Source organism: Zingiber officinale, chromosome 7B (assembly GCF_018446385.1).
Source record: "Zingiber officinale cultivar Zhangliang chromosome 7B, Zo_v1.1, whole genome shotgun sequence".
Taxonomy (NCBI): domain Eukaryota; kingdom Viridiplantae; phylum Streptophyta; class Magnoliopsida; order Zingiberales; family Zingiberaceae; genus Zingiber; species Zingiber officinale.
The window spans coordinates 78,493,019-78,509,734 of NC_055999.1; the positions used below are offsets into that span (position 1 = coordinate 78,493,019).

At 34.9% G+C, this 16,716-nt stretch overlaps 1 protein-coding gene across 3 annotated transcripts; it reads left to right on the forward strand.

Moving 5' to 3' along the window:
* The first annotated feature begins 1,104 nt into the window (after positions 1 to 1,104).
* LOC122006085 (integrin-linked protein kinase 1-like) lies at positions 1,105 to 16,665 on the forward strand. Of its 3 annotated transcripts, none has more exons than XR_006118618.1 (12): positions 1,105 to 1,592; positions 3,284 to 3,358; positions 3,472 to 3,567; positions 4,559 to 4,644; positions 4,774 to 4,894; positions 5,356 to 5,435; positions 6,105 to 6,167; positions 6,268 to 6,386; positions 9,844 to 9,929; positions 14,578 to 14,689; positions 14,940 to 15,048; positions 16,328 to 16,361. XR_006118618.1 is itself a non-coding variant. In XM_042561423.1 (12 exons), exons 1-12 carry the CDS (start codon positions 1,266 to 1,268, stop codon positions 16,424 to 16,426), a joined length of 1,383 nt encoding a protein of 460 aa, XP_042417357.1. In that variant the 5' UTR covers positions 1,111 to 1,265; the 3' UTR covers positions 16,427 to 16,665. The 3 variants fall into 3 exon arrangements, 2 of the variants coding, with proteins under 2 accessions (XP_042417357.1, XP_042417358.1); XM_042561423.1 differs by having other exon boundaries at positions 1,111 to 1,592; positions 14,568 to 14,689; positions 16,328 to 16,665; XM_042561424.1 differs by lacking the exon at positions 1,105 to 1,592 and adding an exon at positions 1,741 to 1,914 and having other exon boundaries at positions 14,568 to 14,689; positions 16,328 to 16,665.
* Positions 16,666 to 16,716: the final 51 nt, after the last annotated feature.

The following is a 16,716-nucleotide window of genomic DNA, read 5'->3' on the forward strand; positions in this document are numbered from 1 at the left end:
ATTTTGGGAGGTTCCAACCAACTTGAGAACAAGCATGCAACTGCTTAGCTTGCAACGCTTTTGCTTTGCTTGCCAGCAGGAGCGAGATAGAGCGGAAGATGATGGCGAAGGAAGGAGCCAAAACGAGGAAAATTTAGATTTGGTAAAATCAAGAGATTAAAAGTCGAAGACAGAGTTTTGAATAAAGGGCGGAAGATAAAAGAGAATAAAAGAAATTTAATAATGTAAAAAAATTGAGCTCATAATGTCATGTAAGCGTGTCGCTCACGGTCATAGAGACGCTGGGCAATGTATAGTTTTTGTTTTTAATAACGTATATACACACACGTTAGAGTAATTACTCCTAACGGTTATAATAAAGCTGAAATAAAAAATACTTAAAAAATAATAAAGCGCACTTTTATTTTTTTTTTAAAGAGTATTTTTTATATTTAAATAATTAGAAACATCCCATTTATTTTTACCCTATAATATAAGCATTTATAAAAATATTTATCTCAAGTTATTTTTTTCCTCTTTTTACAGAATGAATTAAACCATTAAATTCTAAAAAAAAATATTACGTGTTATTATTTTAAAAATGCTCACTGTCAAAATACTTATGTTTTATTAACGTTAATTATTTTTACTATAAACTAACTTATAATTTAGTTTACACTCTTAAATTTTAAGATTTCTAACATTTAAAAAAAACAAACTCAAAATACAATTGTGTTGAAGTTAGAAACCTTTAAAAAAGCTCAGTCTCTCAACAGGTACATGTAAATTTATTTGTGAAACAACATTATAAACATTTTACTCTATACTGTGCAAAAATTTAGGGTTGAGAGATCATGAAAAAGAACATCTCCAATTATATAAAGGATATATATATATATATATATATTAAAATAAACACCCATTAATCTTATTTTTTTTAATAATTCAAATGTTCCAACTTCAACTAATTAATTTTGAAAATAAAATAAATTAAATTTGATTAAAACGCAAAGAACTTTGACCAAAGTCGCACTATAAAAATGGAATTTAAGGGTGTTTTTTTAAAAGATAACAAACTTGGGGGGAGTGGTGGGGTTGGACTGCAAAATGAAAATTGCTCAGATTTATGTTGTCCAGCCACTTCAACGACCCCGCCCTTCCCATTCCTAACCATCGTCGTCCTCAATTAGAGTCGCATACTTACCATTCTCCCACAAAATCTCATCCTAGGGTTCGTCGATCCCTCGAACCTGGGAAGGTCTCTGTAGAAAGCTTCGATTCGTTCAATGGAAGCGAACGCCGAAGCGCGGTTTACCCTCGGTAAGCTGTCGTCGCTCGCCCCGGAGTGCGACGGCAGCGAGGCCCTCTTCACCGCGGAGGCTGCACAGATCCCCGAGGATATCAGTTCGGGCATCCGTCTCATGTTTCTGGCTAATGAAGGCGATCTGGATGGGATTAGGGAGGCTCTGGGGTCCCGCGCCAACGTCGACTTCAAGGACATCGATGGGCGCACCGCGCTGCACGTCGCGGCGTCCCAGGGGTACGCCGACGTCGTCGAACTTCTGATACTCAATGGGGCTGACGTCGATACGCAGGACCGCTGGGGCAGCACGGTACTACGTTGTGTCGATTTCCCTACTTTTTTTCTATCTCTAACTCAGTGTTGATTCTAGTCTCAGTTCTCCGTAATTATTGATATTAATTAAGTTTTTGGTGTGGTTCCTTGGTGAATTTTTAACCTTTTTTTTTTTTTTTTTGAAAGAATAACCTAACGTTGTTTGTTTAGCACCATACTTGAGCAAACTAATTCACTTTCTGACACTTCGTTTGAGGTGGACTTCACATGGATGGACCTTGTGCCATAGGGCTTCATCTTCGGTTACAATGAGGGAAGGAGGGTTCTACATATGTTGGAAGAGGATGGAATATTCTAGAGTATGGCAAGAATCTAAGATTGAAACTTGTCGGAGCTTCCTAGAGAATTTTCATCTAAATTTCAAATTCAACTGATTCATTATGCACCCTAGAAATCGCTCTTTATTTTCAAGCACTAACTACTCTGGCCATGCTTTACAGTTTATATAGTTAAAACATTTTTTTAGCTTAAAAGATGGTGAGCATTTGGTATTCTTTCAACAGATACTTTCTTTAGTTGACTGAATATCTTTTAGTTGATTGAAGCCCAAGACCAGTAGATTACCTAGTTGATTGATCTTTAAGGATCCTGACTTGATTGGAGTACAAACTGAAATGCTGACTACGATCTGAAATCCATATATTTGCTAGAGCAAACCACTAGATAGACTCTATTCAAAAAACAACCCAAATTCCAAATTATAGTTAATTCTAATATCTCACAACATATATATTTTCAAGTCTTCAATGTTGTTGATGCTAAGTTCATTTGACCAGGCTTTTGGTCTCTCATATGCACTTAATCCTTCAAGTTTGCTCTATACTATGCTTTGCCTTACCTTTGAGTTCACTTCGCTTTGGATCTTCAAGCTATCAAATTAGCAATCCGCTTGATCCTGTGAGTCCTGCTCCTTGAGCAATCTACCAAGCTCTTGGTCAACCTTAACCACTAGACCACTAGGTATTTAAGGCCAAGGTCGTTGATGCTTCTCATAACAACCTTGCCAACTATGATCCAAAACATTTATTTCTCGTAGAGCAAACCAGTAGGTAAACTCTAGTTGATTGGAGTTCCTTGCAGTCGATTGACTAATCGACTACTCAATCAATTAATGGCTTGAGAGGTAACAGGTCTGCTGAATCAAGATAGATGAAGGTTATTTTAGGAAATAGATGTGTCCTTTGGTAAATTTCAAATTGTGGTGTGCCCTTTAGGCGCTTTAGAAACTTGAATGTGCCAATACAAATGATAGAAGGAGAGGAAATAAATTAAAATAGTATTAAGATGCTCAAAGACGATTAATGAATTATAGAGCTAGAAGAGTTTAATTGATTTGAGTTGAAATTATAAGAGTTAGAGGGAGGTAAATTTTTTAAAATTAATATAATAAAAATAGTTTAATTGGTTTGAATATTACTAGTGATATAGCATTCCATAGAGCTTAATGGAATGGGAAATCTATGTAGTAGACGACCAATAGTTTGGAGAAACATAGCCAGATGATGTTATGACCATTTGTCATGAATGAAGGAGTGTAAATGGCCTGGATTTAACTTACATTGAATGCTTATTAACTTTGAAACCACTCTACAATCAAATAGACATATGACTTTTGCTAATGCACAAGGAAATCATATACATCACAATTTTTTTTTCTTTCATTCGCAGCCCCTTGCTGATGCAATACACTACAAAAACAGGGAAGTTATTAAACTTTTGGAGAAGCATGGTGCCAAACTTAAGGTATGCCATGCAAGTTATGTTTAATTATATACTGGTTGTTTGATGAGCTTATCCTTCTAATAAGCTTTTATCTCATATGTATCCTTGTTTATGTTGCTTTACCTCTTAATTAGGTCGTTCCCATGCATGTTGAGAATGCTCGTGAAGTTCCTGAATACGAGATTGATCCAAGAGAACTTGATTTCACCAACAGCATTGAGATAACCAAGGTAGCAAAACTTTTATCTTATTCAACTGGATCAAATAGCAGGCTTATCTGCTAAATGAAATGCATTGCAGTGCTAATCTTCCTAATTTGATGTACCATTCATTATAAGAAGGTTGGTATACCATAGCCCTAAAAGTATTGTTTTCTCATCCAAACATCTATTTAATACTTCATTTTTCTTTATCCATTTATGTGTTATAAAGGCTAATGATTCAAATGTTGCTGCTGCAATTAGATATCTTCCTTAGTCTTTACCCTAACTACAGATTTCAAACTCCTTTTTGATTTCTAAAGGATAATAACTCATCTGACAACTAAAATGATAATCTAGTGAATTTAAGTCAATTATAATTATAACTTCATAGTTAGAATATATAATAGTTAATAGGCATTAGTTAATGATATTGGTATTTGTTAATATTGTTACTTATTAATACTGTATAGTTTTTATTTATAGCCAATATGTTGACATATCTGTTGTGTTTTTTTCTTTAACTTGTTTCTACAAAAGTTTAATTTAATCGACCATGAAATTGCTAAACTCATTTTTTTTAAGCAAACAACCAGAATGGAAGGGAGTTAGAATAGTAAAACTCGTCCAAAATTATTCCAGCATGATTTGACTCTTGGAGAGTGTTTGCATATTAAGGTACCGAAACTGTATCATTCCATAACAGAACTATAAAACTTGCTTATAAAAATAATATAATAAATGTGGACATAATATAGTTATTATTGTTTATACATTAAGCACTCTTATCCTGTTTTTGGTTTGACATTAGTTCCCTTGAGCAAAATAGATCTCCTCTGAACTCTAATTTCTGTATTCATATATCTGCATGTTTCTCAAGTAGATCAGCAGACATTCCAATTCATAACTAAAGTGTCTCTATGGCTCCATAGTAGATGTCCTAAATAGCCTGTTTCTGTAACATTGCTGGAGTTTGTATTTAAACCAATATTAAACAAAATTTTATTATGAAAATCTTTAGGGGACATTTCGTATAGTAACATGGCGTGGAATTCAAGTTGCTGTTAAGAAGTTTAATGAAGATATGATCACCGACGAGGATAAATTGTGGGTTGGTCCTGCATATCTATGCTTTATGATGCCTTACATATTGATATCTATTTTCCTTTGTAATATTCACTGTTCATTTAAATTTAAAAGCTTTAAAATCTTATTTGGCCTCTCTGTGTTCTGCAGAAGAGCATTTAGGGATGAGCTGGAATTGCTTCAGCAAATACGGCACCCAAATGTAGTCCAATTTCTGGGAGCTGTTACCCAGAGCAGTCCAATGATGATTGTTACAGAATATTTGGCAAAGGTTGTATTTGTGACTGTTGAGTGTATTTTTCTTGATACCTGAGAGAATACGACACCTCTCTCTTATGCTGCTTGATTAATTTTGAAACAACCTTATAATATTCCTGTGTAACTTTCCTGAATACGATGATATGGCTAAGATGGAAAAAGTACCGTGTCAAACTTTTTATTAGGTTATAGCCAAGTAGATAATCATATATATCTGAACTTTGTTCCATGGAGGGTTTTATTTTTATTATTTTGATCAGGGTAGATATGTTTATGTGTGTGTTGAGTAACGTGAAAATTAAAACAAGTGCTTTTCCCTTCTATAAGTATGTATAATATCTATATGAGATGGTTCTTTGGTAATGTGGGTTGAAGTTATACCTTAAGGGTTACCACTTCCATTAGAAAAAAGTTAAAAAGTTCTACCTTAAGTTCACTACAACTTAATGAATTATTATTTTTTGTTTGATGCAGGGTGATCTTTGTGACTTCTTAAAGAGCAAAAAATCTCTTTCCACATCATTGGCTGTTCGTCATGCACTCGATATTTCTAGGTTAGTTAATGTTTTAACATTGGTGGCCTCTTTATTTGTTAAGAGATCTCTTGTAACAATTTTAGTTTAGAGTTTTTATTATTGAAGTTTCTCAATCTTTGCATCAGTATTGCATCTTCCACAGCTTTATTTATTCTTTTTCTATTTTATCAAACAACCTGGACATATATTGATATTTTAGCTCCTGTTTGAGGGGCAGTGTAAACTTTTAAAATTAATAGCTGTGTAAATTTGAGGGTAAAGTTGCATACAATAGACCCAATGTGGTCCGACCCTTCCCCAGGACCCTCATTGGCAGGAGCTTCGTGCACCGGGCTACCTTTAGTTGTGTAAATTTGGTCCCAAATGAGGTATTTGGTCATTGAGTATTATGCCAAATCTTATGTATCTAGATGTAATATTTCTCTTGTAATCAATGCAATATATTCTTATTCCTCTCAACTGTTAAAATAGCTGTTTTATCTTGGATTTCAAATCTTAAGTCAGTTCAAATAATCTAGTATAGTTCTTTTCCTCAAGATTTTTTGATGAGCGACACTCGCAGAACCATCCATATAAGTTCACTTGGAAGTTAGTGAAGTTGTGATATGTTATATATGGTTTGTCTTTAATTAACTGAAAATTTCTTGTCATAAAACTGGGTGATAATTCCTTGCACGAACATGACAGAGGATTGAATTACTTGCATGAACACAAGCCAGAACCCATCATTCACCGTGATCTTGAGCCTTCGTAAGTGATTTCTCTATCTTGTTTCGTATTCATTTATCACTGTAATATAATCTGAGGCATTTCAAAGAATTGATGATTGTCTTCTTATTATGATGTACAGGAATATCTTGATTGATGATACTGGGCATCTAAAAGTTGCCGATTTTGGTGTTAGCAAATTGTTAAGAGCGGCAACAACAGTACAAGACTCTACGCCATTGACATGCCTAGACACTGCTTGTAAGTGCAAAATCAGTAATCTGTTATATCCTGCTTCTCATATCTATTTATCTTGGTTTTCTATGTGAATATCTACTTTGCCTTCAGATCTGATGTTGTAATTGACTATAGTCAACAACCAGCTTAATATATCTTTTCTTCTTTTCCATGCTTTAGCCTGTTTTTCTGGCTTGTATATTTGCTGCTCTGGCTCAAATTTGATATTGAACTATCAATTGCTACCCAATAACCTATTCATTTTTATTTTCCTATTCTACTTAGGTGGTTGGGTTGTTGTTATTCACCAGAATCATGCTTTGTTACTCTCAGCTTAGGTCTGAATATTTGATATTTAATATAATACTGGTCTGATGTGATGGAACAGGTTTAAAACCAGTATTAAGAATCCTGGCTAAATCTATAAGAATTACTATATGTCCAAATAATATTAGCAAGTTAACATCTGAATCTATACATGATGCCAGTACGATGCCTTTTAATCTTAATGTAAATGGACTGAATGCTGTTGCAATAGTAACTGAGAATAGGCCACTGTGACTTCTAATATGGGCTCAGCACTAATGGATAGACTGCAACAAATCTTTTTGAAACTCAATCGTCTTACCTGAAATCATCAACCAGAACAGAATTAATACTTTTATTACTGGATGCCTGTTACTTGCACCATCATTATGTCACCTCCAATTATGTTCAAATTCAACCATGACCTCACTAAGATGTATTCTATTACTGTTTATCCTCTTGCATTTGCCTCTACACTATCCACTGTCTCATTCCCTCATATTGCTTACATTCACCAATTGTTTGTACATCGTTTCTTAACTGTTCAAATTCTAAAATATGTTGTTACGTAGGGCAAACCTCCCTGCCATTTTATTTATTTATGGAATTTGCCCACCAACTTGCACACACTGATCTCCCCGACTAGAATTTGAAGCTCTCCCACTTTCTACATGCACTCAAGCAATGCAACCTAATTGGTGTTCCTGAAGCATTTGCAGAGAACAGCTCCTTGTCCCCTGGTCAACATGAATGCTTCAAGACCTTGAAATTGTTGATGATAGTATCTATAGAAGTCTTCAAATTCATTCTTTTTTTTTTCATGTAACTTGCATTTAGCCCCTAGGCCAACCACTGTCACAACTACGTCGTTTTCCTCAACAGTGTCTAATTCATTATATACAATCACAATTGATGAGTGACCTCATTTGCCAACATTTTATCTTGATTTTGGGTACTCCTGCCGCCCTAATGAGAATTTAGATTGATATTAACTGTGATCTGTTATACTGGTGTACATTTATCCCACCATAAAATCTTGATGCTGCATTCAAATCCTGGATTGCATGCTGGATCTTCAACTAATTGATCTCATACTGAGTCGGATTTTTTCCTATTAGTTTATAAAAAAATGACAATATTGCCTTTGATTCTTTTCCCATTTTCAAATACTTTCTAGTTTCTACTAGGGTATTTACAGTGTAGAAAATGTCAATTTCACCTACTTTAAACCTTTTAACTGAACGTGATAAAGATCCTTGCCACCAACTTTTGTACTAGTTTTTTCCGTTGTCTTGAAAGCCATACATTTCATCATCTTAGGCCCTGCCAATATCTGCCTGCTTTGAAGGTTTCTGGATTACTGAATACAACGCCATCATGCCCCCATTCATTCAGCATGCTGTTGTTTTGAAATTCCTTGTACCATACTCAAGCTCAATTTTAGAAAGGCCTTTGACACGATTGGAACCCATTACCATTCTTGCTTTCATTGGTTACACCCTCTTTTGAATAACTGGATCCAGCATCTCCTATCCACTGGCAAATCAATTGGCCTACTCCACAGCCCAAGCCACTGGTCTTCCAACAAGAGTTGCATTACTAGTTACTACTCTACACATTGTCTCTATACTCATTCAGATGAATGTCCCAGGTCCTTGCCCATATCCTTCATAACTACCAATATAGCAGGGTTGATTTGCAGAGTTATCCTGAACAACTCCATGCTACTTAATACACCACAATGAAATATTCTTCTGTTAAGATTATGTTGATTAATGGATCACATTGCTTACCTAACAGTTGTGCTTTTCTTAGTCATCTCCAATTTTTCTATAAGATTCTCTGTATAAATCTCTGTAGGATGCAAAAAGAAAATTTCCCACCACCTACATGGGGCTGCCACTGTGTCCCCCACCACCCCATTCCAGTGGCAACTGATTTGCATAATGATGCTTGGGTTATCCCTTGCAAGCATTATGTGCAGAACAACTTTCACATTTAAAGGACTACTCCTTAGTGGTGTCCTGAAAGTTATCCCCGACCTACATTGTTCTGCTGATAACCTTGCATGCCCTATGGCATTGTCACAAGTAGGTTGCCAGAAGCTCAGGACTGGCTCTTGGGGTTCTTGATCTTCCTATCATAACTTGGTGTAGTTTGACCAGTGATGCTTATTAGGATGGCTCAAGACTGACATGGGCTCCATTCCGGATGATACCAAAAATTAGCACCAATTCCAAAACTATAAAACTTTATGTTTATCCTCTGCATTTCTTTACCTAGAAATGAAGCAAACACCATGACATGGATTTTACCCCAGGTGATGATCTCTTCACCAAGTCAACCTACTGTTCTTGATACAAACTTCTTCAAGCATGTGTCCAACATATTACATAGTCAAGCTTATGGATTGTTTGTGTTAAAAGAGTAAGTTATGCACAAGGTCGTCTTATGAAGAAGGAACATCGCATGTAATTGTGTATATTGTCTATCTTCACATAGAACTTCAGAATACCTGCTCTTTTCTTTTTAATACTTTCGGGCGAGAACCAACACCTGCTTGTCTTGATTGACCAAGCATTCTTAGTGAAATGTGCCTAACAATGAATGCAGATGGCAAAACAGTTTTATCATATCACATGGGCGATTTTCACATTTTGAATGAATAGAAACCACATTTCAGACAAAAGGCATATTCTACTGAGGTTGTAGAAAAACTCCCTAAACAGTCCAAACCCTGTCATTATAAGTCAGTTTGAATTTAATTATACCATTTGACAGCATACTATATCCATATTCACTACTGTAACACTAATTCTGGTGGTGGCCTTCCCTCAATTTCACTCAAAAACAATATTGGTATATCATGAAGTTTGGAGTGTCAGAGCTGCCAGGCTTTTAATTAGCTCTCAATTAGAGGAAAAAACATTTCAAAATTTACTGTAATAACATAAAAAAGGAAACATTATTAATCTCTGTTTATTTTCTAAAGGAACTTAACTCCCTCTGAGTTTCATGCAGAAAGCATTTATATATGAAATTATTTTACAATGTGCATTATTCGTCACCATTATAGTTGCAATTTGAGTATACCTGTTGAAGAATGATGCTTCCTTAGTTTCAGTATTAAGATAAATGATGGGTTTTAATCCTTCAACACTTTCTTCATATGTAGATCGGTATATGGCTCCAGAAGTCTTTCTCAATCAACAATATGACACAAAAGTGGATGTCTTTTCATTTTCGTTGATTCTGCAGGAGGTACAATGATTTCACTATCATTAATAAAATTGTTTACTTGTTTGATATAGATCCTAATTTTAAAAGGAATGCCTTACTTAGAAGTAGCTTTTCACCATCTCATACTTAACAGTTCAATATGCTTGATAATGATCGAATAATTCCATGTTTCTGACTGTGCTTCTTGAGTGTTGCCGATTCTGGTATGTAATTGTAGTATATGCTATAGTGAACTATGTTATCTTATCATGTTTAATGTGGAATGTTGCTTTTGTTCACGCCACTGGTGTCCTAATATGTACAGTTTTTTCCAATTTCACACACATTCTTGCAACTAAATTATAAACTTACAAAATGATCGAAAGTTGAAGCTAGCATGCTACTACTGTTCACTGTAGACACAATTGCATCATTTTTGTGAAAGATAAGGAGGCTAATCGTATTTTGTGTTTCCAAGAAAGTTGAGAGTAAATGGGTAAGGGTAAATTGAAACATCCTAGACTTTTATATAGACGAACCTCACAATATTAACATTAAGAGACTCAAATTAAATAAAACAACTTCAAATGATAATGCATTACAAACCGGTTCAACTTCAAACCCGAAACAATCTTAGTTTGAACATTATAATAATGAATAAAATCTTCAAAAGAACAAAGAGTGCAACTAACTAGTGAGATGAACTCAACCAACTACCAAAACAAATAACTCAACTCCGACTAGAGGACCCAACATCCTAATGGAAGAAGAAAAGTAGACTAATAAAAGAATCCTTCGGGCGTGCACTGCCAGGTACAAGAAGGCTCATCCATCAAGTCCCTCCGTCTCCTCATTACTTGCACTATATGGATCTAGTGAGTCTAAAGACACAACAAATTCAACCTTTATATAAATTACATCTATTTGCATTTAAGAGAGATATTTGATAAATTACCATGTTAAATGTTAACAGAGAATAACCTCTGACTTTAGTTCCATGAACCTTCAAACTATTCTAAATTAACATTCAATTTTTAACCTTTATTATCTTTTATTTTACTTGTAAGATCCATAAATTACAAGAATTCATATCATCAAGTGTAGCTCCTTTATACCTTAACCTCTAATCGTTTGGCGAAACTTTTCCCTAATACTAGGTTGGTAAGGTTCACCAGACCCTTCTTAAGTCAGATTCCTAAACCTCTTTGTAGGTTCACCGGACCCTTTTAAGCCGAATTCCCAAACCCCTCTATTTTGGTAAGGTTTGCCGGACCCTTCTTTAGCCGAATTCTCAAACCTCTATGCTTTAGTAAGATTCGCGACCCTTCTTAAGCCGAATTCCCAAACCCTTTTATTTTGATAAGATGTTTATTTCTAGACATACGGCTTAAGCTAATCTTGAAAATAAAGGTTAGATGATTCCAATGATGTCTTATGGTCTCATTATGTAGTATAAGAATAAAAGTATTATATGTATTGCAAGTAATCTAGCGTTTCATGACTACTAAATAGATCAAAGGTGAATACCAATTCAATATTGATGTTACTCCAAAAAGAATAAGCACACCATGCATAATTTCTTTGAAAAAGAAAAGAAAAGGAATGAAGTTCAGTTTATGTACTGTTCATATAAAAAAAATAAATAAGAAAACAAATTTAAGAAAAATTTTGTGCCTTTTAGTTGCATAGAAATGTAGGACGATAATTAAAATGAATAGCCATCATTCTTTGGGATACGAAATGAATTGTACTGCTCATTCTTTGCATAGAAGCCAGTTTTGGCCAGTGTGTTACTTGGAGTGAAACAATCTTATAAAACATGAAGCAGAGATGCTTGCTTAGCTGCTGAAGTTTAGTAAGAATAGAGCAGTTCAAACGTGAAGCAGACATCCTACTTTACCCCTAACCACATAACCCACAACAATCACAAAAATCTTTTTACTATGACTCAGATACATCGGAAAAACATGTTAAAACGTGCGATATATATCAAAATATCATACTAAAATCCATAGGGTGTTGTAAATTCAAAATCAACAAAAGGGAACTTGCCTTGGTGTTTTTGCGTATGGGAGATGACTAGCGAGACATAGGAAAAGAAGACCTTAAGCGTTTTGACGGGCTTCTTCCTCTATCTTCTCCGAAATTGCTAGGGTTTGGATGGGGGTATGAGGGAGACCAGCGGCTTCAAAGGTGAGGGGAGGGGAAATAAAACATGTATTCAAAAGGATAAGCCAGGTCGAGTTGCTAGCAAATCGGGTCGGGTTCATTAACTTATTAATACATTAATTACTTAAACCTATTAATGCTTTAATTACTTAACCCTTTAGTATTTAAATCCTAACATAAATCTTAATTGGTTAAAACTTAATCAGCTTACGTAAACTGTTTTTTTTAACGCTACATAAATATAGTGGGGTTTGTAGGAAGTAATTAGTGGCGGTACACAGTCATCCTATAAAACAGTATAAACAAGTGTGAATATTTGCCAATCCTGTCTCTTCTTCTATCTATAGAAATCTTCAAATTCCATTACTTTACATCCATCATAACTTGAGTAACCTAGTGGAAATGTGTAGCATTTGGATATGAGGGGAAAAAATTTATCTGGAAATACAGTTTCTTCTAACATTGCTAGGTTCAACACCAGGTTTGTGCTAGATCATTCTTCATTTTCATCTTGCAGCTGCTAGTTATGTGTCTACCACTTGCTCATGAATTATGTTGCATACATGTTTTTAGCTGAAAGCCGTCGGTGAACAAATGGGAGAATTTTTCTCATTACTTAGGCTTAAAGAGCAAGTAGCTGAGGATTCTAACTGTTTCACAACTTGTTACAAATAATAGAAGTTAATGCTGCACCATTTGAACCCATTTGCTTCTGTTCTTACTAGTTAACTTCTTGTTTCTTTTATGCACAAAATTCTAACAAGGAAGAATTGTTTGAGTTGAAGAGCTAGCGTGGGTGGAATAAGACATGTTTTTCTTGATTGGTTTTTTTGTTCATGAGAAGCCAAGATATGTGATCAGCCCTTAATTTAGTTATTACTTCATGCCTAGGGGTGTCAATTCGGGTGGGTTCGGATCGGGTTGAAGATCAGTTACCAAAAAATAAATCCCAGCCTGAACCGAACTCAACCCAAAAATCCTAAGCCCAAATCCAGATAACCCGAATAACCCTCCCAATCTGAAAAAAACCTCTTTTTTTTGTTATTTCCCTTTAATTTTTCACTTTTATCTCAATATTTCATCATTTTTATACTATATTCTGTTATTTATGTACCTAAAACATCTTAATTTTTAAAATAAAATTTGATTTAATCCTAAAAAAATCCCTAAATCCTAAATTTAGATCAACTCGGGTCAATGTGAACCTGATCTGAACCTGACTCGAACTAAACCAACCCAAAAATCTCAATCCGAATCCGACCCGAACTTGAAAACCTTCAACCTGAACCTAATTTGTTTTTCTGGTCAACTCGGGTCGGGTTCATTTTTGACACTCCTACTTCATGGTGAGGATGAATTCTGGGCTCTTAGTCAAGATTTATGCTGATGTATCAGTGGATAGTATATGCACAGTTAATAATATCAAACACACAATTCTGTTAGAATGTGAGAAGTTATTTTTATTCTAGCGACTTTCTTGGTGGGCAGACAGCGAATAGGAAAAGAGTAATTACAGGCGAGGAAGTTAGCTGAAGATGAACAATAAAATAATTACTTGTCGGCTGGAGACATATGATTTCTTATTTCTGTATGGCTAGCGAGTCAGTGAGCTAAAAATTTGCAGATTGGTTATATTTTATGCATTATGTTGGACAAAAAATTGGAGGATCTTAAATTATAGCAAAATATAAACTAAGTTTGGTTCAGATTAATTAAATAACAATTTGAGCTGAGCCGAGTTAAAGTTGCATTAACTTTCTTATAGCCATGAAGCATTGGGAACTCTACTCTGGAGATTGTTTATCAGATATCTAGTCCATGTTGCCAGTGGTTGAACCAACAATTGTGAACCTGTTGGGAAATTTGTTACTATACAAAGTGATAATTATCCAGTAACTTTATTTCAAAAGCCCTTGTCGGCCTCCTAGAATGTGGAGTTATACAATGTCAGGAAGAGAATGAATTAAGTTCCACAATTATAATGATCCTTTAGTTATTTGTGAAGAAACCACAAATAGCCAAACTGGATCAAATGCCAAGAGGGTAGTAGGAGCTTGATTGATTTCTCTTCTCAGTTAAAATATCCACTGTTTTCTTTCCTTCTGCTCTGTAGGACTGGATTAAGACAGATAGTTTTGACTATCTTTTTGCAGTTTATACAATCACTATTGTCCTTTGATGTTCATGTCTTTGCAATCTTGATTATTCTTTCCGTATTCATGGTGTCTGGACTTTCTCTTTCCACTTTAACGATCCTAATTGATTTCTTTTTCCACATATTTCTTCTCTTCTAATAGAAGATGACAATAGATGTGCTATATCAAATTATTTTTAACATCAGAAGCCTCTTTTTGTCCTGGAAATATAGTTGTCTTGTAATTACATTACCTTCTTGGCTTGGAACATGTCTTGATCAACATTAAGTATATCCGAAATTTCTTGATAGCAAATTTGAAGTTTAACTTAACAAAAAGGCACTAGCATGATTGCCACTTTATTGATTTTCTCTAGATGATTGAAGGTGGTCCGCCTTTTTCTTATAAACAAGACACTGAGGTTCTTGAAGCATATGCATCCAAAGAAAGGCCTGCTTTTAGAGCTTCAAACAAGCGATATGCACATGGTTTAAAAGAGTAAGCCTTTCTCCTTCTTGTAGTCCTTTTGTCCAACTACTTTTCAATACAGAACAGAGTTCAAAATATAATTCAGTAGTTGGTACTTGATAGTGATGCCATGAACAGTATTATATAATTTGTGCTCATTGGGTAGGACTATGTACTTGCTTTTTGGATGCGGGTTGTCCTCTCTTTTGTGCCATTTTTCTACATATTTGCGTTCTTTAAGTATCAAATTGTGTATAACACAGTTCACATTGATTTGTAGGTTGATTGAGCAATGCTGGAGTCATGACCCTAAAGAGAGACCAGCTTTTAGTGAAATAATTGATAGGTTGTGCCACATACATAGCAACATTGGTCACAAACACTCAAAGGTATGCCTTAAGAGTTACATCATGCATTTTTGAGGAATAAACTTCCAAATTAACCTAACTTGGCCATTAACTCACGTTATTCTACATGGTTACACTTACAATGCTCTTGAAATGGTGAATTGATAGGTACTCTTCCCTCACATATATTGAATTATGCAACGCATGATGTTTCGTGTAAATATTCAAACATTGGTCTGATACTGGCACATACGTTAACATCTAGCAATAAAAACAATGGTAGACTTATCCAGTAAGTTTCCATTTGTGATATGGATATAGGGACACAACAAAAATTATAACTATGATCAACTAAGGTTGTGATGTATTGCTTCGCTAGGCTGGCTTGAATTGAAGTTAGGGAAGCTGATACTAAAACTAGAAACCTTTATACCAATTACCTAAAACCCAAAACATGGACCCAATAACTATATACCTCATCCTTTCCAGTCTTGCAATGCTGGAATTAAGGATCTGTTCCAACTGCCCCTGTTTCTTGCTATCCGCATCTTCTTGCTTCACCTCTAACTATACCTGATACACCCCACCTTAGACTCATAATTGCCTTGGACGCATGATCACCTTGGACCCATGAAAGATCTCTCCTTAACCTCGAAATGAATTTCCTAAGATTTAATTGAATTTTTCATGATAACTAATGGGCTGATTGCTTGGGTGGAAGATGTAACGCAGATGAGGAAAAGTGAAAAAAAAAAAGAAAGATGTACATAAATAATGAAGCTTTATCTGAATTTTTATTAGCCTTTCTCTTCTCTCTTTCATATCTTCCAAGTATTTAGACTCTATTTCAAGGTTTTTTATGTCGACTCTCCATTCCTCTTCATGACAACAATTTATAGATAACATGAACTCTCATCACTCTCCTCATTTTTTTCTCAAAGCTCTGTTCTTGGTTCTCTTGGATACAAAGATATTATTCATGTATTTCTTCCTCGTATGAGAGTTGTATATGGAGCCTTGTATGAGAAGAGTGAATCAAATTCTCAGGACAACTGTGGGCTTGCCTCTACCAAGCTATTTTTTCATCTCCTCTTCTTATTTATAATTGTCCAAATTTCACTTGATAAAATGCCATTGCATGTCGATTTCACTTTCACATTGTAAATAATCTAATCGCTAGAAGATTATTTCCCAGACTTTTGTTGAACAATTTTCTGTTTTCAACTAATTTCTTGTTTATTAGAGAACTAAATCCTAGAAGACCATCAAGCTGTGTCATCTATAACTCATTATTCTGTTCCACTGTATCTTTTTTCACCAGGCGGGAATTTTTAGTTGTTGCCAGAATTTGAACCTCTGGAAGAAGGATAGCTCTAATTCTAGCGGCTACTCATCCCATTCATCTGATTCAAGTTTCTGAATTGAACAACAAACTCTTGTATGATTCGACACGAGGCAACTATATATTGAAGAAATCTACAACCTCTCCAGACAAATATTGGCCTTACAACATGGATACCTCCTGTTCAGATGGCCCTGCTGATGGTTATTGAGCAAACATCATATACAAATGATACTAGAACGCCAAATATTTTGTATAAGAAATTGTGTATGGATTTGAAGTTTTTGTATTTGCAAGAATAGTATCTTTTTTTTTTAGTATCTTCTTTACACATTCGTTTTTTTTTCTTTTTCAAAAACATGTTATTC

Excerpts from the sequence above, each read along its gene's own strand:
- LOC122006085 (XM_042561423.1), top strand. The coding sequence starts at position 1,266 with ATGGAAGCGAACGCCGAAGCGCGGTTTACCCTCGGTAAGCTGTCGTCG. Across the intron at positions 3,359-3,471 it reads AGCATGGTGCCAAACTTAAG|GTCGTTCCCATGCATGTTGA; the intron begins GTATGCCATGCA and ends CCTCTTAATTAG. Across the intron at positions 4,895-5,355 it reads TTACAGAATATTTGGCAAAG|GGTGATCTTTGTGACTTCTT; the intron begins GTTGTATTTGTG and ends TGTTTGATGCAG.